This window comes from Thalassophryne amazonica, chromosome 18, assembly GCF_902500255.1.
Source record: "Thalassophryne amazonica chromosome 18, fThaAma1.1, whole genome shotgun sequence".
Taxonomy (NCBI): Eukaryota; Metazoa; Chordata; class Actinopteri; order Batrachoidiformes; family Batrachoididae; genus Thalassophryne; species Thalassophryne amazonica.
This window is the reverse complement of record NC_047120.1, coordinates 62893122-62915557: the sequence shown is the minus strand read 5'-3', so window position 1 is coordinate 62915557 and position 22436 is coordinate 62893122. Positions and strand designations below refer to the sequence as shown.

General features: G+C 41.7%; 2 protein-coding genes across 2 annotated transcripts; one reads left to right on the top strand and one right to left on the bottom strand.

The window, feature by feature from the left end:
• Positions 1 to 2943: 2943 nt before the first annotated feature.
• Positions 2944 to 12454, bottom strand: eme1 (essential meiotic structure-specific endonuclease 1). Its single transcript, XM_034194628.1, has 9 exons — positions 12337 to 12454; positions 10471 to 11060; positions 10184 to 10311; positions 7887 to 7976; positions 6271 to 6392; positions 5655 to 5799; positions 5314 to 5429; positions 5029 to 5218; positions 2944 to 3362 (listed from the first exon to the last, which is right to left on the bottom strand). The coding sequence occupies exons 2-9, from the start codon at positions 11054 to 11056 to the stop codon at positions 3186 to 3188; spliced, it is 1554 nt and encodes a 517-aa protein (XP_034050519.1). The 5' UTR covers positions 11057 to 11060; positions 12337 to 12454; the 3' UTR covers positions 2944 to 3185.
• A 184-nt stretch (positions 12455 to 12638) lies between these two features.
• On the top strand, positions 12639 to 22120 carry mrpl27 (mitochondrial ribosomal protein L27). The gene is made up of 4 exons (XM_034193729.1): positions 12639 to 12704; positions 16503 to 16631; positions 16997 to 17064; positions 21509 to 22120. Exons 1-4 carry the CDS (start codon positions 12662 to 12664, stop codon positions 21713 to 21715), a joined length of 447 nt encoding a protein of 148 aa, XP_034049620.1. The 5' UTR covers positions 12639 to 12661; the 3' UTR covers positions 21716 to 22120.
• The last annotated feature ends 316 nt before the right edge of the window (positions 22121 to 22436 follow it).

Below are 22436 nucleotides of genomic sequence, written 5' to 3'. Positions count from 1 at the left end.
CAAATGGTTAGGTTTTGTTTTATTCTGAGGTTTATAATGTGCTTGCAACTTCACTTATTTTGGCCATCATAAATCATTTTAATATTGGTGACTTCCTGCATTCTATTTTTTTTTTAAACTAATTTGTATTTTTCTGTTTTACTGATGATGAAGGTCTCGTGTGTCTCTCTTCCCTCTGACCTGCTCCTGTCTTATGTGGCAGATGTTGCTGCTGAAGACGCCGTGCAGACATGATGCCGCTGGTGGACGCAGAGACGGATGCTGTTACAGGACACGTAAGGATCTGCTGTTCTGCTGCTGAAGGAATGAACCCATAAGCTGTTTATTGATGATGCATTCACAGTGACGTCACAGGCGTCCTGTGGCACCACGATGGAAACCAAAGAATAAAATACATACTGTTATTTCTTTTAAACTGATGTAATTACTGCAAGTTCAGACTTCCAGGGGCGGAGCTAGCTTCAGGTGACCAGGGGGGTGGTGAGATGATTTGGTCTGGGGGCATTGGGCATCACCCCCCCCCCCCCAACACCTCCCCAGAAATAAAAACAAATCTAATGACTTTATCCTGCATTCTAAGGCAATCAGGGAAGCCAAATAAGGACTCTCTAGTTACACTTTTTAATGCATATTTATTTTAAACAATTAATCTGACGACAGTGACTTTGCACTGCAGTACCTCAGTCTGCAGGCAGCAGTGTTCAGAAATCAGCCTTAGTTTATGTACCTTGGCCATATTTTTGCACGCCTTTGTCCACAGCTCAAGCAGTGGACACTGATTTCGTCATTGATTTCACTAAGAAAAGTCAATTAATCTAATTAAGATGAAAACTTGATTTAAAAAAATGAAGTTAGGAATGCAGGACTTTGACCATCCATCCATCCATCCATCCATTTTCTTCCACTTTATTCGGAGTGGGGTCGCGGGGGCAGCAGCTCAAGCAAAGCCGCCCAGACATCCTGATCCACACACACCTAGCTCAGCTCCTCCGGGGGAACCCCAAGGCGTTCCCAAACCAGCCAGAGATGTAGTCCCTCCAGTGTGTCCTGGGTCTTCCCCGGGGCCTCCTCCCAATGGGACGTGCCCGGAACACCTCTCCAGCGAGGCATCCAGGGGGCATCCGGAATGTGGAGGAGCAGCGGCTCGACTCTGAGCTCCTACCGAGTGACCGAGCTCCTCACCCTATCTCTAAGGGAGCGCCCAGCCACCCTGCGGAGGAAACTCATCTCGGCCGCTTGTACTCGCGATCTTGTTTTCGGTCATGAGCCAAATCTCATGACCACAGGTGAGGATCGGAACGTAGATTGATCGGTAAATCGAGAGCTTTCCCCCTCCTACTCAGCTCTCTCTTCACCATGACGGTCCGACACAGCGACCGCATCACTGCAGACGCTGCACCGATCTGTCTATCAATTTCACGCTCCATCTGTCCCTCACTCATGAACAAGACCCCGAGATACTTAAACTTCTCCACTTGAGGCAAGGACACTCCACCGACCTGAAGAGAGCAAAGCACCTTTTTCTGGTCGAGAACCATGGCCTCGGATTTGGATGTGCTGATTTTCATCCCGGACGCTTCACAGTTTGACCAGTAATGCAGTATTTTTACTTTGCACTTCCCTATGAGCCTAGTTGCTGTATCATCTACAAATATTGGAACTTTTTTTTTTTGCACATTGCGTTTGCTTGTAAAATAACATATTTCTCTGCATTCCTTTTTTGGCTACATGTGGTTCGGAAAATCTGCCTGGTGACTCTCTGAACTCCCCTGTAGTGTTTTCAGCTCCCGTATGAAAGACAGATTCCAGTTTGTGTATCAAGAGATTGAGGCGGCTGCTGAGTCGAGTGTTCACAGGAAAGAATGAACGCGGCGGGACATGGAGGTTTGGGTGGCGATTTCCCCCACGTGAATACTGATGGCGTGCTGAGGCAGAGTTACGAGATAGCATCCAGTTTTGCTTTTTGCTGCACGGAATAACCAATCGACAGCAAACACTCCTGATCTGCAGATTGATGAGAAGTTGACAGGTGGTGGTCTGAGGTGGGACGCAGACGTTCCTGCTGGTTCAAGGGTCGATTTTTACATGTCCGTGTGGCGAGACTGGGCGCAACTTCACAGCAGAGTGGGAGGGGCTCGGGTCACGTGTGTCTCCGCCTTTCACTCCGCTGCAGTGTGAACGGACACACGCAGCTGCAACAGCTGCAGCCGTGACATCACGGCAGGCGTTTACATTCCTGCTCTGACATCAGATTCATTTGTTGCCACGGTGACAGAGTGAACACGCTGGGTGAGGATTAATTCAAATCCATTCAAATCGATAAGAAAGCTGATCAATTAAACTGATAAATCCTTAACTCTGGCTTTTCCCCTTTTCTTGTTTATGCATGAAGCAGCTGCACGTACGTGTGCACGCTGACATGTCAGTGAGTCATCTTTAACAGGGAAGAGATCAGGTTTAACAAACCAGGTTCACTTTAACCCAGACTGACACAGCCAAACCTAAAGATAGATGTAAAAGAGCAGCACACACCCTTTGTTTGAAATCTTATCTCGGCACATACAGGAAATCCTCCCAAATTTATCGGCGCCATTTATCAAAACCCTGCACTGTTTTCTTTCTGCATATTTATCTTCCCCGTCCTTAGTTTGCAGGATGCATTTTCTGCCTGCCTGATCATTTATCCAGCCTCCAAAATCCTGACACATGCTCAGCCACCCCCCCACCCCCAAATCTGACTCTTAACACTTTATTATGGCACACCTCTGACCCCTGGTGGCCACATGCTATCACAACAAACACAATTCCAAAACAGAAAAATAATAATAATGTGCAGATTCAAACACAGAAATGATCAAATCAGGAGTCGCGTTAAAAATCTCACCCTAAACCTCATGTTTAATATAAAACATTGATTTGTCTGCAAGAATTCTTGCATCCCGCGCAGCGTTTGTCAATAAACGGTTTGAACAAAGAAACTTCATGCACCACACAAAACTAAATATGGGAAAAGAGTCTTATTAAACAGGATAATAATTATAACAACAGGAAAAGTGAGATTGTTCCACTTGCATTCAGCCTCCACTTCTGAATGCTGCACGAAATGAGGACTGATTATTAAATCTGGATGAGTGACATCAAACCGTGGAGTACACAGCCTGCTGAGGGCCACAGGAGGTCAGAGGTCAAACTGTGGAGTCCAGGATCTGCTCAGGATCCGGGCAGTTCATCAAGAGGAAGAGACGCTTGGAAAGCTCCGGACCAACCCGTCGAGTTGTGGAGGTCACACCTTCTCCTCTGCGAATCAGAAGGTCCGACAGCAGGGACATCTTCTCTTGTTCGGTCTTACAGCGACTATAAGCCTGTGGATAGACACAGGGAACACTGTGGAACATTCCTACAAGACAACATCGTGATCAGAAAACTGATGAGTCAGGAGAGTTCAGTCTTTCTGTGATGGTAGCCTGGTGGAAGAACCTCAAAGAACTGATTATGTTTTTTGCACAAGGTGCCTTTGAAGTGTATTAACATCATGGAGAACATCTAACAATACCAACAAAAAGTGTTTAACTATACTCAACAAAAATATAAACGCAACACTTTTGGTTTTGCTCCTATTTTGTATGAGATGAACTCAAAGATCTAAAACTTTTTCCACATACACAATATCACCATTTCCCTCAAATATTGTTCACAAACCAGTCGAAGTCTGTGATAGTGAGCACTTCTCCTTTGCTGAGATAATCCATCCCACCTCACAGGTGTGCCATACCAAGATGCTGATTAGACACCATGATTAGTGCACAGGTGTGCCTTAGACTGCCCACAATAAAAGGCCACTCTGAAAGGTGCAGTTTTGTTTTATTGGGGGGGGATACCAGTCAGTATCTGGTGTGACCACCATTTGCCTCATGCAGTGCAACACATCTCCTTCGCATCATCCGTTAAGAGAACACCTCTCCAACGTGCCAAACGCCAGCAAATGTGAGCATTTGCCCACTCAAGTCGGTTACGACGACGAACTGTAGTCAGGTCGAGACCCCGATGAGGACGACGAGCATGCAGATGAGCTTCCCTGAGACGGTTTCTGACAGTTTGTGCAGAAATTCTTTGGTTATGCAAACCGATTGTTCCAGCAGCTGTCCGAGTGGCTGGTCTCAGACAATCTTGGAGGTGAACATGCTGGATGTGGAGGTCCTGGGCTGGTGTAGTTACACGTGGTCTGCGGTTGTGAGGCTGGTTGGATGTACTGCCAAATTCTCTGAAACGACTTTGGAGACGGCTTATGGTAGAGACATGAACATTCAATACACGAGCAACAGCTCTGGTTGACATTCCTGCTGTCAGCATGCCAATTGCACGCTCCCTCAAATCTTGCGACATCTGTGGCATTGTGCTGTGTGATAAAACTGCACCTTTCAGAGTGGCCTTTTATTGTGGGCAGTCTAAGGCACACCTGTGCACTAATCATGGTGTCTAATCAACATCTTGGTATGGCACACCTGTGAGGTGGGATGGATTATCTCAGCAAAGGAGAAGTGCTCACTATCACAGATTTAGACTAGTTTGTGAACAATATTTGAGAGAAATGGTGATATTGTGTATGTGGAAAAAGTTTTAGATCTTTGAGTTCATCTCATACAAAATGGGAGCAAAACCAAAAGTGTTGCGTTTATATTTTTGTTGAGTATATCTTGTTAGCCAACTAGCTTGTTGAACTAGCTAATGCCAGCTATTTGAGACACAACGTTAACATCTGGGACATCATGCCCAAGTTGCTGTCACAGGAGGAATTAACAGCACATTTCATTTGTGTGGTTCATTGATACGTGATGTCTAGAGACCACACCCACATCACCTGGCTGCAGTAGACAATTGGATATATTCAAACACTGTTGATCTTTGTTTTATTCAGTACAGGGTTATCGTTGTGGAGAGTGGGACATCTCCTAGTTTTCGCCATTGCGACTCCTGGTGTGGATGAACACAGACAGGGTTAGCGCTGCGGTTAGCGCATTGTCGGCGTACCTGCTGGAGCCGCCGGGGAGATGGGAAAGCTGCCACGATGGCAGAGGCCATGTCTGGACTGACTCTGTGAAACTGCTGGATCTGTCTCTTCCACACCTGCAGCAATCCTTTCCCAGATTTATCCACCCGCTGCCCGCCTGCCCACTCACTCTCCAGGTAGAAAGAAAAGCCTGTCTTCTCCCGCTCTCTCCTTAAAACACAAACGTGAGAAATAATGTGTGATGTGGATGAAAAAGAAAAACCTTTGACAAAAGGCGGGGGGGAAAGAAGTGGAGGCTTGTGTACTTGAAGGGAGCCTCTGCTACTGCTTTGGTTGCCATGGTGATATGATCAGAGAAGTCGTTCCAGGTTGGTAAGAAGTGAACTGGGACGCCAGCGTGGAGCTGGAGATGCACTAGAGCCTGGTGAGTTATTAGATGGCAAAAATGTGAATAATTTAACAAACATCTATCATGAAAAATGCTTTACTTTATACACAGGATGACATAAATTACACTAGAATACCTGCTAACCAGGAGGTCATGGCATCTTATGAGGGTTTGCTCCAAACGCATGCCAACAGACTTGGCAGATTCTCAATATTAATGAACTCTGCTCCCTATTGGAGGTACAAACATCTGCTTTACCTCCTCCACTTCGACTCGCGACACCTGCGGAAGGCCCTCAGTTTCGTCGGTCTTCTTTCTCTTCTTAGCGGCTTGTTTCGCGGGTGCCTGCTCCTTCCCCGTGACAGCCTCCTGAAACCTCTTCTGGCTTTGTGACTTCTGGGATCTACAACAAAAAGCTCACTTTCAGACAGTTTTAAGGTTGTTTCTTGTTTTCTCATCTTTCCGCACCATCAAACACCAAATAAGCATCAAAATAACGACTCTTCTTTCTGAGTATCGCTCAAACTGTGACTTAATGCATCAACGGCACAAATTCCCCAGTTAAACTTTAACTCTTCCAGGTTTTGGATTTTGACTGAGCCCAGAGATGTTGTGATTCTGGTGATTTTTAGTTTTAATTTGGAATCTGTCGTCTTCACAAAAACAGAATTAGCAGGAAAAGAAGCAGGTGGAACTTAAGTACAAACAAGCCCTCAAATCCACCATCAAAATGTCTTTAAAGCTTCTTTCAAACTACGGAGAAAACGTCATCTAAACCAGCAAAGAACAATATAAACTGATGGTGACTGGAAGCCAAAAGTTACACCTACACAACATGAACAAGACTAAAAGAAGACAACTGAACACATCCTACCTGAAGTATTTCTCCAGGTCAATAACCACCAGGCTGAGAATTTTATCAGGGCAGCTCCTCTGTCGCTCCTGCATCCAGGACGTCAGAGTCGGGCCGCGATCTGAACGACCAAGCCTCTGCTCCTGGGTTATATAAGGTGAAAGGTCACCTAAACTGATCAACCTGCTCGGACGCACTGTTTATACTGTTAAATTTACAACTAAATGTGCAAAATGTACAAAAAAGATACATTTTTCTTTCTTTCTTTCTTTTTTTTTTTTTTGGAATAGAATGTGATGTCTTCCCAATGCATATGCATATCTGGAAATATAAGCCATTACAAGGATTTTGAGTTTTACTCACTTTTTTAAACACTGCTATTATTTTGAACACAACTGTACAGGTAGAGACACTTAACAAAATGTCACTACCAAAGACAACGAAAAAAGCTGTAGAAATTGAGTGAAACTCAGTGCTTAAGTCCAAATGTCATAACTAGCAAGTTGTAAGGCACAGTTAAAGGTAGTTATTGTTGACTGAATTTTGAAAGCCAGCCTTGCCCTTGGCCTGAAACATCAAAGCTGTAGCTTATTCTTGGCCTCGGAGTCTGTGGCCTTAGTCTTGGTCTGGACGTCTTTGGCTTTATTCTTGGCCTTGGAGCTTGTGGCCTTGTTCTTGGCCTCGGAGCCTGTGGCCTTGTTCTTGGCCTCGGAGCCTGTGGCCTTGTTCTTGGCCTCGGAGCCTGTGGCCTTGTTCTTGGCCTCGGAGCCTGTGGCCTTGTTCTTGGCCTCGGAGCCTGTGGCCTTGTTCTTGGCCTCGGAGCTTGTGGCCTTGTTCTTGGCCTCGGAGCTTGTGGCCTTAGTCTTGGCCTGGACGTCTTTGGCCTTATTCTTGGCCTCGGAGCCTGTGGCCTTGTTCTTGGCCTCGGAGCCTGTGGCCTTGTTCTTGGCCTCGGAGCCTGTGGCCTTGTTCTTGGCCTCGGAGCCTGTGGCCTTGTTCTTGGCCTCGGAGCCTGTGGCCTTAGTGTTGGTCGGGAAGTCTTTAGCTTTATTCTTGGCCTTGGAGCCTGCGGCCTTAGTCTTGGCCTCAGAGCCTGTGGCTCGAATATACTTTGACTCAGTCCTTACAACAGCTCGCCAAGCCAACCAGCTTTGCTCATTAGCCTGTGGCTAACTTGAAAACTCGCAAGCAAACATTTTCTGCTCATGTGTTCCTCAGAAATTGTTAGACTGTTACCCAATTAGTCGCTATTTAATTAATTTGCTGTAACATTGTAGTTATGAGAAGAAACAGTGAGAACACAAGAGGTGCATGATGCTCAAAGTACCATAAACTTTGCTAGATACAAATAAAAATTGTGTTGTCATTCCATGATGTGAGCGCCCACTTAGATTTCGTGTTTTCCTTTAATTCACATGTTTATGCCTGTAATTTATGTCCACATACAATTATGTTCTGAAGCTGTAATGTTCTAGGGTACGTTTTCCCTTCAATTGGCGTTGCTCATCTTTATTTTATTCTCACGGCTGCTTCATATTCGTACAAACAACCCCTTTTCCTTCTGGAGGCTCATTAAAGTTTAATTTCACCTCGTTTTCGAGGTCGGGCGTCTCATTGATAAAAGCAACAGCACCAACCTGACTGTAGTTGTGGATCAGAGTGATAAAGTTGTCCACAATCATCTGGATTACAACGTGGGCCTCTGGTACACACTCATCACCATCAGGCTGAGATCCCCAGAAAAAAAACAAACATGTCAAAGTGAAAGTTGGAGTTTTAATGTACAGATTCCACTTTTGTATGTTTGTTTGTGTTGTTCTAAGATGAGTCAAAGCTACAACACAGTTGACAATAAACATCTTTGAATTGAATATTTTTCACACTGCTCCACCACTGTTCTTTTCCCATAATGCACTGTGATTCTCGCGCCTATCATAATGCATCCATAAAGGATAGCTCTTCACAGTGTTGCAACCCAAACATTATGACCAACAGCAACATCACATGGTTTAACACTTTTTCTGACATTCCCAAGAAGAGCTTTCATACACAAAAACATTTGCCTCACTTTTTGAATCCTTTATGGTGTTGTTCAGAATGGCAGTTTAAAAACTGATCGACGGTCCACATATTATAAAGCAAATGACAAGATCTGATCTGTGTGTCTGTGTAGCAACCCTCATTTACCTCTTATACACAATGATTGCCATAGTAATGACATAGTGCTCAGCAGGGCATGAAGGCAAAGTGTGGTGCAGCATATCTTTGGGGAGGACCATGAGTTGTCACCTTAATCTCTGGCCATATACACACACACCCTCACTGGCTGGTTCAGCTGGACAATGGCAGTCATCATGCAGCACTTCCTTGTAAACACATGTCATGTCAAACATTTTGTTTTCTTTTTTGGAGCAAGCAGTGACAAATTTATTGGAGGAGTGTGAAAACTGACCAGAGTGGGGAGACAGTGGTGGGGGCATTTGTTACTGCACCTCTCACCACATGAAGCTCCCCAGTGAGATTTGCACGATGTGAAAAGTCACACACGTAACAAAACACCAGGAATCCAATCTGAGCATTCAAACCAAAACAGATTTGCAAAAATGTGACATGAATCACAATTTAAATCACCTAGTAATACAGCTTGAAGCGGAGTTAGAAAAAAATGGATTTCAATTGACTTTTGCCTGTTCAAAGTTGCAAGATGAAATCCAGGTCTGGAACTATCTATTATTTTTGAGACTGAGTATTCAATCTATTATTTTATTGATTAATCAGGTAATCAGATAAAAAGTACTTTTGCATTTTTAAACATTAATAGTCCAGTGTTGGCACAATATTACTGCACCATCACACTGTCAAATTTAGGGCATTCCCTTTGTTTTCCTGGGTAATTATTTATTTTTTCACATCTTTACGAGTTTCGGATCTTTCCCAGACTGTAAGGGCAAGCAGTCAGTGTAATCCTCAGTCAGTCAGGCTGTGTGTGAACGTGAACACAGCCTCCGAAAAACTGGGCTCTGGAGTGCAGCTTTTCCGCAAAAGCCATATTGATAAATCCGGTCTGTACCCTGTCGATGAAAACGCTGATCAAATCTGAATAAAGGCGGTTTTTGAATAGTTACACCTGATGTACTTGAAGTGCGCATAGAGCGGAGAGCAGCCAGTGGACCAAACTGTGTATTTTTTAAAAATACACAAACACACTGGTTCACTTTAAATGTATTTCAGATGATCAGCGTGGACTCTCTTTCTCTTAAAATGCTTTATTTTACTCTGTGTGTGGTGTTGGAAAGTTGTGCCACATTGATTAGCTATTATACAGGTTATGCACATGCTCGATTGTCTTCTTCTCAGTTTTTTCTGGTGGCGTTACAGCCACGTAGGCCTCTCATATATACTACAACATTAAACGAAGCAAAGAATTTGCCTCGAAAACTTTTTGTAATCCAATTAATCGATTTGCAGCCCTAATGGAATCAGATTCAAATCAGATATGCACATAAATCTGGCAGTGTAACTGAGGCCTAGGACTACCTTACCATAGTCCTTGACCTTTTCCCATCATGCATTTAAAACCCATCATTGTGTAACAAGCTCCCGTGAGCGGCACAGCTCTCACCGGACTTCGGAGCATTTCCTCCAGTGTGTTGCAGAGGTTACTGCTAGTTTTATAGATGTAGCAGCTTTTCATTATTTATGATAGGCTTGAGGCGCATTGGGAGTGGGGGTAAATTGCTCAGTAGGGGGCACCAGTTCTGTCTCTTAAATTTCATCTTGAACAGTGACTGCATGCATTTGAAGGAAACGCAAGAAATATTTCACAACACATCTTATGTTGCAGCTTTAGTTTGATCGAGTATCAGAAAACTTCCCAAAAATGTGCACCAAGTAGCACTTTTAAAGAGAACAATGTCATGTAAAAGCACCCTACCTGTGCACATGGCGACCTCCTCCTCCAGCTGACACTGCGTGGGAGGGGCTGTTTCTCGATGGCACAGCTACAACCCAGAGCCTGCACTGATGCCAACAGAGTGGCTCCGCCTTCCAGCTGTAAGAGAGCTGCAATGCACAAACTCAATCCCACAATGAACCCAGAAACATTCTGCCTCTTTCAGCAAAAGCAGAACAAATCATTGTGTCATTTTCTGTGATAAATGACTCAAAAAAGCAATGATTTTTGTTTCAGTTTGAGAGCTTCAATCTGAATCCTGGTCCTACCTGGATCCACGACCACCACCATGTGTTTGATGCTCTCCTCTGGCCTCAGGGCTTTAGCAGCCTCTGCCAGAGCTCTCCTCTCTACTTTCTGTTTCTCCTGCTCCTCCTTCAGTACCTCCCTGGCCTGCCTCTTCTTCTCAGCCTCCTCCCTAGAGGTCTGCACCTCCTCTGCTGTACTCTTGGCAGGTCTCCTCCTGGTCGCTGAGGTGCTGCTGCCCTTTGCAAAGCAATGATACTTCTCCAAAAACCCGTGACTCCCTGTTGTTGCCTGCTGGAGGGAAGGTTCAGAGCTGCTAAAATCAGTTTCTTTGCTGACAGCAGAGGGCGCTGAAATCAAAATGCCCTGCTTCTGTTTGAGTCTCTGTGCCAGAGGGATGTACGGTGCATCATCATCAGAGTCACTGCTCATCACAATCACATCTGCTGCTCCTGTACCTGCTGCAGGTGGGGCCTCCTCCCGGTCCGACTCCTCCAGCAGGACCGTTAAATCCGGCGTGTCTGATGTGACCTGGCTGTGACATCGCCCAGACTGCAGGAAGTCACACACAGGAAACTCCTCCTCCAAGTCACTGCTGTCGCTGTACATGATCCTTCAAATACAAGAATTGTTAGTGCAAATACAAGATACAAACTTCATAAACAAGATCAAAATGAAGCCGTTGTTTGACTCTGGTTTTTAACTAGGTGGGCATGTGATCATTAAAATTTTGTGTAGATATTTGTTGGATCAGTGACGAGTCAATTAACTTGCCAGGCCATCTTTCCTTTTATCTATATGATAAACCACCTTTATGACATCAGAAAAGTCAAAACATGGTGTCCAAAGATTTCCGAAGTTCAAAGCGGTCAGCAGGTAATACAATGGCAGAAGGATGCACTCTGTGTGCAATTTCTAGTTTAGAATATTTTACAAGTTTAGCACTTCATCACAACCACAAACAGATTAATCAATAATAAAATTAATAATTTGTTGTCGGCCTGAACACTTTTCTTGATGACTGGCAAATCACTTGTCAAAATACACTGAACAAAAATATAAATGCAGCACTTTTGTTTTTGCTCCCATTTTTCATGAGCTGAACTCAAAGGTCTAAAGCATTTTCTATACACACAAAAGACCTATTTCTCTCAAATATTGTTCACAAATATGTCTAAATCTGTGTTAGCGAGCACTTCCCCTTTGCCGAGATAATCCATCCACCTCACAGGTGTGGCATATCAAGATGCTGATTAGACAGCATGATTACTGCACAGGTGTGCCTTAGGCTGGCCACAACAAAAGGCCACTCTGAAATGTACAGTTTGATTGCACAGCACAATGCTCACTAACACAGATTTAGACATATTTGTTAACAATATTTGAGAGAAATAGGTCTTTTTTTGTATGGAGAAAATGTTATAGATCTTTGAGTTCAGCTCATGAAAAATGGAAGCAAAATAAAAGTATTGCATTTATATTTTTGTTCAGTGTAGTTACTGATTTTTTTAAATTTATTAATCATTTCAGATGCATTGATCAGATAGATTTTTTTATTTAACATATATCTTTACAATAAAAAATACAGTGACGTCACACCTTATCAAGTTTACTTTAAGTCACAAAAAACTATTATATAATATAATATGTAATCTGTTATATCGCATTTTTATATTTGGAGACAAATGTCATCCACAATTACCAGACATTAAAATGAGACAAAGTTAATAATCATACATAAATAGTAATATAATAAATAAATAATCACATAGACGTTTAACTTAATTTAAACTGAAGTTAAAGTCTGCGCACGTCACATGAGCTGTGGCGACGTTAATAGTTTGTCACATTTACGGTCAGATATTTAATTAATTATGGAGAATACTTACCGAAAACCACGACTGGCGGCTCACGAGCTAAAAGTCCATTTGAATTCCCGGGTTACAAGAAAATGCTGCATTCAAATTCAGAGGAAAAACGATACACACGGTAGAGAAAATCAGACGTTGTTCTTGTACCTTTGCTCGTCTTTGGGTTTTCCCTACAAATCCATACAAACTTCACATCGCTTCCAGATTAATTTTATAAAAGAAGGTCATATTAAAAGGTATATAATAAGGTCTCAAATTAGCTTTACGGTTGACTCCTGAATGCAGCAGTATTAACCGGTAGTGACACAATTCCGTCTGCGGCAGTGACGTAGTGACGTAATTGATGATGGCGGCGCTCTTATCCTTGCTGCGGAGCTCCAGGACAGGTTTAAAATCCTTAAAATGTTCACATTTAACTGTAACCTCGGAACTATTGTCATTACTTATAATAAAGCGACAACAGTTGATTCGGCTGTCTTGGAGCAGTTTTATGGTCTGCTGAGTTTGTCTGCCAAGATATTTTTGTCCGTTTCAGTAATTATTGTTTATACTAAAATACACAACTAATTAATTAGTGGGCTATTTTATTTAACTGTGCATTTGGTGTATAAAGTGTTAAGTGTAATAAGATGTTACGTGATCTAAACAAAGACAGTGACATTTTACCTTTTGAAACAAAGGCTTTTTTGGTGTGTGTGTGTGTGTGTGTGTGTGTGTGTGTGTGTGTGTGTGTGTGTGTGTGTGTGTGTGTGTGTGTAGGGGGGGGGGGATTAAATAGTTGTATTGTGTATAAAAAAAAAAAAAAAAAAGTCAACATAAATGGTCCAGAATCCAAATTAGCAACAGGTTCATCTAATACTGGGATTCCACCAGTTTTAAAGGGATTTTCCTGAAAATCTGTTCTGCTCGCAGGCACGTCTCTTACCAATTAAAACCAGTTGTAAACAATTAAAACCAGTAATTAAAAAAACCCACTGGTTTACAAATTACACCGTCACACAACTAACTGCTGTTTTCGTTGTTGACTCCTGTTTTAGTTCATTTCACATTACCGAGTCATCGACTCCCGTTTTAGTTCATTTCACATTACCGAGTGGTCGACTCCCGTTTTAGTTCATTTCACATTACCGAGTCGTCGACTCCCGTTTTAGTTCATTTCACATTACCGAGTGGTCGACTCCCGTTTTAGTTCATTTCACATTACCGAGTCGTCGACTCCCGTTTTAGTTCATTTCACATTACCGAGTGGTCGACTCCCGTTTTAGTTCATTTCACATTACCGAGTGGTCGACTCCCGTTTTAGTTCATTTCACATTACCGAGTGGTCGACTCCCGTTTTAGTTCATTTCACATTACCGAGTGGTCGACTCCCGTTTTAGTTCATTTCACATTACCGAGTGGTCGACTCCCGTTTTAGTTCATTTCACATTACCGAGTCGTCGACTCCCGTTTTAGTTCATTTCACATTACCGAGTCGTCGACTCCCGTTTTAGTTCATTTCACATTACCGAGTCGTCGACTCCCGTTTTAGTCCATTTTACCTTACCGAGTCGTCGACTCCCGTTTTAGTTCATTTCACATTACCGAGTCGTCGACTCCCGTTTTAGTTCATTTCACATTACCGAGTCGTCGACTCCCGTTTTAGTTCATTTCACATTACCGAGTGGTCGACTCCCGTTTTAGTCCATTTTACCTTACCGAGTCGTCGACTCCCGTTTTAGTTCATTTCACATTACCGAGTGGTCGACTCCCGTTTTAGTCCATTTTACCTTACCGAGTCGTCGACTCCCGTTTTAGTTCATTTCACATTACCGAGTCGTCGACTCCCGTTTTAGTTCATTTCACATTACCGAGTCGTCGACTCCCGTTTTAGTTCATTTCACATTACCGAGTGGTCGACTCCCGTTTTAGTCCATTTTACCTTACCGAGTCGTCGACTCCCGTTTTAGTTCATTTCACATTACCGAGTCGTCGACTCCCGTTTTAGTCCATTTTACCTTACCGAGTCGTCGACTCCCGTTTTAGTCCATTTCACATTACCGAGTGGTCGACTCCCGTTTTAGTCCATTTTACCTTACCGAGTCGTCGACTCCCGTTTTAGTTCATTTCACATTACCGAGTGGTCGACTCCCGTTTTAGTCCATTTTACCTTACCGAGTCGTCGACTCCCGTTTTAGTTCATTTCACATTACCGAGTGGTCGACTCCCGTTTTAGTCCATTTTACCTTACCGAGTCGTCGACTCCCGTTTTAGTTCATTTCACATTACCCAGTGGTCGACTCCCGTTTTAGTCCATTTTACCTTACCGAGTCGTCGACTCCCGTTTTAGTTCATTTCACATTACCGAGTGGTCGACTCCCGTTTTAGTCCATTTTACCTTACCGAGTCATCGACTCCCGTTTTAGTTCATTTCACATTACCGAGTGGTCGACTCCCGTTTTAGTCCATTTTACCTTACCGAGTCGTCGACTCCCGTTTTAGTTCATTTCACATTACCGAGTGGTCGACTCCCGTTTTAGTCCATTTTACCTTACCAGGTTGTCGACTCCCATTTTAGTTTATTTCACATTACCGAGTGGTTGACTTCTGTTTTAGTCCATTTTACCTTACCAGGTTGTCGACTCCCATTTTAGTTTATTTCACATTACCGAGTGGTTGACTTCTGTTTTAGTCCATTTTACCTTACCGAGTCATTGACTCCCATTATAGTTCATTTCACATTACTGAGTGGTCGACTCCTGTTTTAGTCCATTTTACCTTACTAGGTTGTCGACTCCCGTTTTAGTTTATTTCACATTACTGAGTGGTCGATTTCTGTTTTAGTCCATTTTACCTTACCGAGTCATCGACTCCCATTATAGTTCATTTCACATTACTGAGTGGTCGATTCCTGTTTTAGTCCATTTTACCTTACCAGGTTGTCGACTCCCATTTTAGTTCGTTTCACATTACTGAGTGGTCGATTCCTGTTTTAGTCTATTTTACCTTACCAGGTTGTCGACTCCCATTTTAGTTAATTTCACATTACTGAGTGGTCGACTCCTGTTTTAGTTCATTTCACGTTACTGAGTGGTCGACTCCTGTTTTAGTTCATTTACGTTACTGAGCCGCTGACTCCTGTTTTAGTCCGTTTTACGTTACTGAGCCGCTGACTCCTGTTTTAGTCCGTTTTACGTTACTGAGCCGCTGACTCCTGTTTTAGTCCGTTTTACGTTACTGAGCCGCTGACTCCTGTTTTAGTCCGTTTTACGTTACTGAGCCGCGAGTACTGTTTTAGTCCGTTTTACATTACTGAGCCGCGAGTACTGTTTTAGTCCGTTTTACATTACCGATTCCCGAGTGCTGTTTTAGTCCGTTTTACATTACCGATTCCCGAGTGCTGTTTTAGTCTGTTTTACATTACCGATTCCCGAGTGCTGTTTTAGTCCGTTTTACATTACCGATTCCCGAGTGCTGTTTTAGTCCGTTTTACATTACCGATTCTCGAGTGCTGTTTTAGTCCGTTTTATGTTACCGAGTCGTCCACGCCTGTTTTAATCCGTTTTGCATTACTGAGTCGTCCACGCCTGTTTTAATCCGTTTTGCATTACTGAGTCACGACTCCTGTTTTGGTTCGTTTTGCGTTACCGAGTTGTCGACTCCAGTTTTAGTCCATTTTGCATTACTGAGTCGTCGACTCCAGTTTTAGTCCATTTTGCATTACAGAGTCGTCGACTCCAGTTTTAATCTGTTTTAAATTGCTGAATCAGAGTTGTGAGTTGTTTTTGTCTGTTGAAAATCACTGCGTCATCAACTCCTCTTTTACTTTGTATTAAATCTGAGTCCTTCATTTTGTATTAGTCTGTTTTAAGGGGCTAAGATGTTGACTCGGCTTTAGTCTGTTTCAGGTTATTGAATTGCTGGCTCCTGTTTCTGTCTGAAAATCACTGAGTTGTATTTGTGTTTGTTGAAAATCTGAGTTGTCAGCTCCTGTTTTGTTTTATTTTATTTTATTTTAAATCACTGAGTCCCTGAGTTGAGTTTTAATCTGTTTAAAATTGTCAAGTCCCTGACTCCTGTTTTATTTTGTTTTAAATTACTGAATCGTAGAGTCAAGTTTTAATCTGTTTGAAATTGTCAAGTCCTTGACTCCTGTTTTATTCTGTTGAAAATCACAGGTGTGTTTTTGTCTCTTCTGGGTTCAGGCTTGCTGGTGCCCTGTCAGTCATCACTTCTGGACTCTGTGAGATTTGCTTCGAAGAAGACTGGTGGTTCCACTCGGAACAGCACTGGAAGACGCGCTGGACGCAGATACGGCTTCAAGAAACAGGATGGTAACCCACGCCACTTGGAGCTGCTGTTCTCCAGAAAGTCTGTTAATAAAACATCATTACCGGCAGCACGACACAGATGAAGCTGCACTGCTTCAGTTGCTTTTTTCCTCTAAACTTTTAAGGGAAAAGACAGCGATTTTGCATTCTGTTCATTTGTGTTTTTCTGCCAGCTTCTGAAAAGTGACAGGTGGCCATTTTAAAACTTTGAACCACTTTGCAACCAAAATTTTAAAAGCATTTTTTTATGTAGTTGTGCCATGATGGGCAGCGCGATACTCTTGAGTGGTTTTTCTGTTTGCGCAGATTAAATTTTTTTATGCATAATCACAGTAATATGATGATGTCACATCTCTCCTGTTTCCAAGGAAACTTTGTCCACGCTGGGAACATCCTCGCCACACAGCGGATAATGAGGTATCACCCAGGAGCTCACGTAAGTTCAGCTTTCTGAGTCTCATGCATTCGTACGAGAACGTCCCGTATTCACCGACTTTGCATGTTTTGAGTTTTTAGCTACCAACAAAATTTTTAGTTTGCTGTCGTCTAGGGATGGGTATTGATAAGATTTTATCTATCGATGCCATTATCGATTCTGCTTATCGATCCGATTCCTTATCGATTCCCTTATCGATACCTCTTGTGAATTTTGTACTAAAAGTAGGCTTTACAGGTTTTCTATGTATTTCATTGAGTCTTAAAGTAAATAAATCTGAAATTGGTCACTCTATCCTTGATCTCTTGACATAAATAAAAATAAACAAAATGGTTTCACTCTGAAGTTAATAATTCCAACTGGATTCTATCGTTCTAACTTGACTCAGCAGAGAGCCGCGCAGCATTTGGAGCTGTGTGAGCAGAACGGAGGACCATTCTCGTTTCTTTCTCGCAACAATGCAGGAGGCCCAGTTAGCAACTTTATTTCGCACATAAGTGACTCACGATTGACATATTCAGGGATGAAAGTGGTGAAAAACAAAAAAAAAGCTGAAACCCCAGATTACCCCCCAACACCACCCACACGAAAATGTTTGAATTCTGGAACCTCTGAAATGCAATTTGCGACTATTCCAGACAATAAACTGCAGTGAGTGCAGCATCCATTTCCTTATTCAAATTCATTCCAGTAGTATTCTGCTCTTACTAGGATGCAGCAGTTTTCTAGCTTGGCAGATAGTTCTGGAGGAAATCACTGAAGAAATTAACAAATTGAAAATATGGTTTGACCAAAACAAACTGTCATTAAACTTAAATAAGACAGGGATGAAATGGAGGTGTAAGAGTCACTAGGTGTTCACAGGAAACACTTATTTATGTCTGTATGTATGTATGTATGTATGTATTTATTTATTTATGTATGTTCATTGTTACAACCCCTGGCAATAATTATGGAATCGCCGGCCTCGGAGGATGTTCATTCAGTTGTTTAATTTTGTGGAAAAAAAGCAGATCACAGACATGACACAAAACTAAAGTCATTTCAAATGGCAACTTTCTGGCTTTAAGAAACACTATAAGAAATCAGGAAAAATAATTGTGGCAGTCAGTAACGGTTACTTTTTTAGACCAAGCAGAGGGAAAAAAATATGGACTCACTCAATTCTGAGGAATAAATTATGGAATCACCCTGTAAATTTTCATCCCCAAAACTAACACCTGCATCAAATCAGATCTGCTCATTAGTCTGCATCTAAAAAGGAGTGATCACACCTTGGAGAGCTGTTGCACCAACTGGACTGACATGAATCATGGCTCCAACACGAGAGATGTCAATTGAAACAAAGGAGAGGATGATCAAACTCTTAAAAGAGGGTAAATCATCACGCAATGTTGCAAAAGATGTTGGTTGTTCACAGTCGGCTGTGTCTAAACTCTGGACCCAATACAAACAACATGGGAAGGTTGTTAAAGGCAAACATACTGGTAGACCAAGGAAGACATCAAAGCGTCAAGACAGAAAACTTAAAGCAATATGTCTCAAAAATCGAAAATGCACAACACAACAAATGAGGAACGAATGGGAGGAAACTGGAGTCAACGTTTGTGACCGAACTGTAAGAAACCGCCTAAAGGAAATGGGATTTACGTACAGAAAAGCTAAATGAAAGCCATCATTAACACTTAAACAGAAAAACCAAGGTTACAATGGGCTAAGGAAAAGCAATCGTGGACTGTGGATGACTGGATGAAAGTCATATTCAGTGATGAATCTCAAATGTGCATTGGGCAAGGTGATGATGAACTTTTGTTTGGTGCCGTTCCAATGAGATTTATAAAGATGACTGCCTGAAGAGAACATGTAAATTTCCACAGTGATTGATGATATGGTGCTGCATGTCAGGTAAAGGCACTGGGGAGATGGCTGTCATTACATCATCAATAAATGCACAAGTTTACATTGATATTTTGGACACTTTTCTTATCCCATCAATTGAAAGGATGTTTGGGGATGATGAAATCATTTTTCAAGATGATAATGCATCTTGCCATAGAGCAAAAACTGTGAAAACATTCCTTGCAAAAAGACACATAGGGTCAATGTCATGGCCTGCAAATAGTCTGGATCTTAATCCAATTGAAAATCTTTGGTGGAAGTTGAAGAAAATGGTCCATGACAAGGCTCCAACCTGCAAAGCTGATCTGGCAACAGCAATTAGAGAAAGTTGGAGCCAGATTGATGAAGAGTACTGTTTGTCACTCATTAAGTCCATGCCTCAGAGACTGCAAGATGTTATAAAAGCCAGAGGTGGTGCAACAAAATACTAGTGATGTGTTGGAGCGTTCTTTTGTTTTTCATGATTCCATAATTTTTTCCTCAGAATTGAGTGATTCCATATTTTTTTCCCTCTGCTTGGTCTAAAAAAGTAATCGTTACTGACTGCCACAATTTTTTTTCCTGATTTCTTATAGTGTTTCTTAAAGCCAGAAAGTTGCCATTTGAAATGACTTTAGTTTTGTGTCATGTCTGTGATCTGCTTTTTTTCTACAAAATTAAACAACTGAATGAACATCCTCCGACGCCGGTGATTCCATAATTTTTGCCAGGGGTTGTAGGCGGTTTTATATTTTCTGTTGTGTTTTTATTCAGGTTCTTTTTGTCTCTTTCTCTAAAATTGTATATAATCATTAGAATAGGTATTATTACTATTATTGTTGTGCTTGCTATTATTATTAATATATAAACAAAAATAAATTTAAAAAATATTACAATTTGTAATACATTTGACTCTTACGATAAACACTTGACAGCTGCAACTGCTTAATGCTAACTTTAACATTGAAAATGCCATAGACATGCTAACGTGTTAGCGTTGGTCCCGTTTTTAAGTTATAAAATACATCTATCAACTGTTTCAGAAGACCATAACAGGTCGGTTTAACATCAAAAAGGTAAATAATACTCACAGTCATATGCTCTTTAGGGTTTTAGCGGGGGAAAGCAAAAGAAAAAAATTAATCAACGAAGCAATGATCGAAGCACTGCTTCGATCTGCGAATCACTGCTTGGATTGGTTCAAGGTTCAAAGCAAAGCAGCGCTGCAAAAAAGTTGATTACAGACCCGCTGCAGGGTCTGTAATCAATGTAGAGAAATTATAATTTTCCTGACAAACACCCCCAAAAACAACGGCCACTCTGAAGGACTGATAAGGGAATCGTTAAGTAAAAAGGTTATTGATGTCAGTGGATCAAATCATTTCTTAATACCCAAAAGGAACCGGTTCTCGATACCCATCCCTACTGTCGTCCAAATTAAAGTTTTCTGTATCTGATTGTACAAGATGCATTCAGAAAGAATCCAAGCTTACTGTATCCTACATAAACAAATGAGGCGTATGAGTTGTTGTTTGATGGGGAGGTGTGGGGAACCTTCGTCCACATGCTTAAATTTTTTTTTTCTGCCTGTACAACGCATCAGTCACAAGCAGTCACATGTTGGATTCTCATTTGCTATAACTTGACAGAATAACTCGACTTTAGGAAAGGTATTGCATCAACCTTTGTCAAAAACTTTGTGATACCCAACCAGAAACGATTCACAAAATTGAGCAGGTTTAGCCTGACTGCTGCCAGTCAGTTTTAAATTGATTTTACAGTCGGTGAGCATTACAAAGTTGAAGCACATCATTGCACGACAGTCATTTGTGCCATGGTTCAATAAAAAGGTCAGTTCTTAAGGGGCTAATAATTTTGAACCTGGTAGTTTTTAAAAAAAAAAAATTCTGTTTTGTTTTGTTTGTCTGTCTGTTACTGAGTAGAAAGTAAAATAATGTCAGCATCCAAAATAAAAGTAGGACGTTGCTCTGTACATACGTAGCACATAGGACATTTTTGAAGAAAAACATGACATTTCATAGTGAGGGTAATGAATTCATCATCATTTGTACATCCTGTTTTTTTTTTTTTTGTTTGGCTTGTTTGTTTGTTTTAACAGAAATCTTTGTTTTGTTCGGAAATATGTGCCATGTCTATTTCCATACAAAACAACTACATGGATATGTCATATTCTGGGGAAAAAAAAAAAGTGGATTTGTGTCGTGTGTAAGAAAAAAAAATAGCGAGTTTTAAAAAAGTTGGTTTAGGCCATTAAACTCACCAAAAAATTACTCATTTAAATTTGTTTTTAATCTGTATTAAAAAGTGAAAGTACATTTCTTTACCATAGATTATTGGAATCTTCCCCCTAAAAACAGCAACAAAAAAAAAGAGATGGAGATAAGAAACAAGTCAAAAGATGAATGAAAGTGGTTTTACTTGGACAACTCTTTTTGAAGAGTCTTGTAATTTCTGAACTTTAAGAGGCTGAATGATTAAAAATGTGCCATCTCTGTTGTGGTCTCACTTCCTGTTCTCGTCGTGTCCTTGTTTGACTGTCCTGTAGGTTGGGATGGGCACCAATAAGACACTGTTCGCCCTGGAAGATGGTCACGTGCGCTTTACCAAGGAGGTCTACATCCCACCTCCTTACAGCCCAGAGGTTAATGACGTCATCGTCAAGCTGCCAAAGGGCGCCGTCCTCTACAAGACCTTCATTAATGTTTTGCCAGTTAAACAGGAGGGCAAATTCAAACTGGTGGACATGGTCTGAGGCAGACCGATGAGGTGAACTCATAAGGATTAGTTTTTGGAGAACTGAGATTCCTCAGGTAGTTTCAGGAATCGTGACCCCGACTCCATTCCCCGTCTCAGCCCAAAGTAATAAAAAAAAAAAAAAAAAAAAAAAATTATTCTCATCATGTGACTTATGTCTGATTAGTCTGGTTAGTCAGTTTTTTGTTTCTTTAGCCTTAATTGTAAAACATTTGGGTTATATCCTAGAAGGAACTATGCAATTCCTCCACTAACCACTAGATGTCATAACATCAACTCCATTCAGTCTGTGCTCATCTTTAATTTAATTTAATCTAACCTTTATTTAACCAGGTTACTCCCATTGAGATCAAGATCTCTTTTGCAAGGGAGACCTCGGCAATTATAAAGTTTCCAGTCCTCCTGACCTGCATGTCTTTAAATGTGTGAGGGAGCCGGAGCACCCGGAGGAAACCCATGCAAACACAGGGAGAACATGCAAACTCCACACAGAAAGGCCACAGGTGGGAATCAATCCCATGACCTTCTTACTGTGAAACAACAGTGCGAACCACTGAGCCACCGTGCTGCGAACACATATTAAAGCAACACGGTCATTTGATTTAAACTTTGATTTATCTATTTATTGACAATCCCTGATGTTTATGTAAACAAAATGCCCACGAATTATTGAAACAACTGAACTGGAATGTAAAATAAATAAGATGGTAATAAATGGA

Excerpts from the sequence above, each read along its gene's own strand:
- eme1 (XM_034194628.1), bottom strand. The coding sequence starts at position 11,056 with ATGTACAGCGACAGCAGTGACTTGGAGGAGGAGTTTCCTGTGTGTGAC. Across the intron at positions 7,977-10,183 it reads GGAGGTCGCCATGTGCACAG|CCTGATGGTGATGAGTGTGT; the intron begins GTAGGGTGCTTT and ends TGGGGATCTCAG. Across the intron at positions 5,430-5,654 it reads CGCGAGTCGAAGTGGAGGAG|GCTCTAGTGCATCTCCAGCT; the intron begins GTAAAGCAGATG and ends ATAACTCACCAG.
- mrpl27 (XM_034193729.1), top strand. The coding sequence starts at position 12,662 with ATGATGGCGGCGCTCTTATCCTTGCTGCGGAGCTCCAGGACAG. Across the intron at positions 16,632-16,996 it reads CGGCTTCAAGAAACAGGATG|GAAACTTTGTCCACGCTGGG; the intron begins GTAACCCACGCC and ends CCTGTTTCCAAG. Across the intron at positions 17,065-21,508 it reads GGTATCACCCAGGAGCTCAC|GTTGGGATGGGCACCAATAA; the intron begins GTAAGTTCAGCT and ends ACTGTCCTGTAG.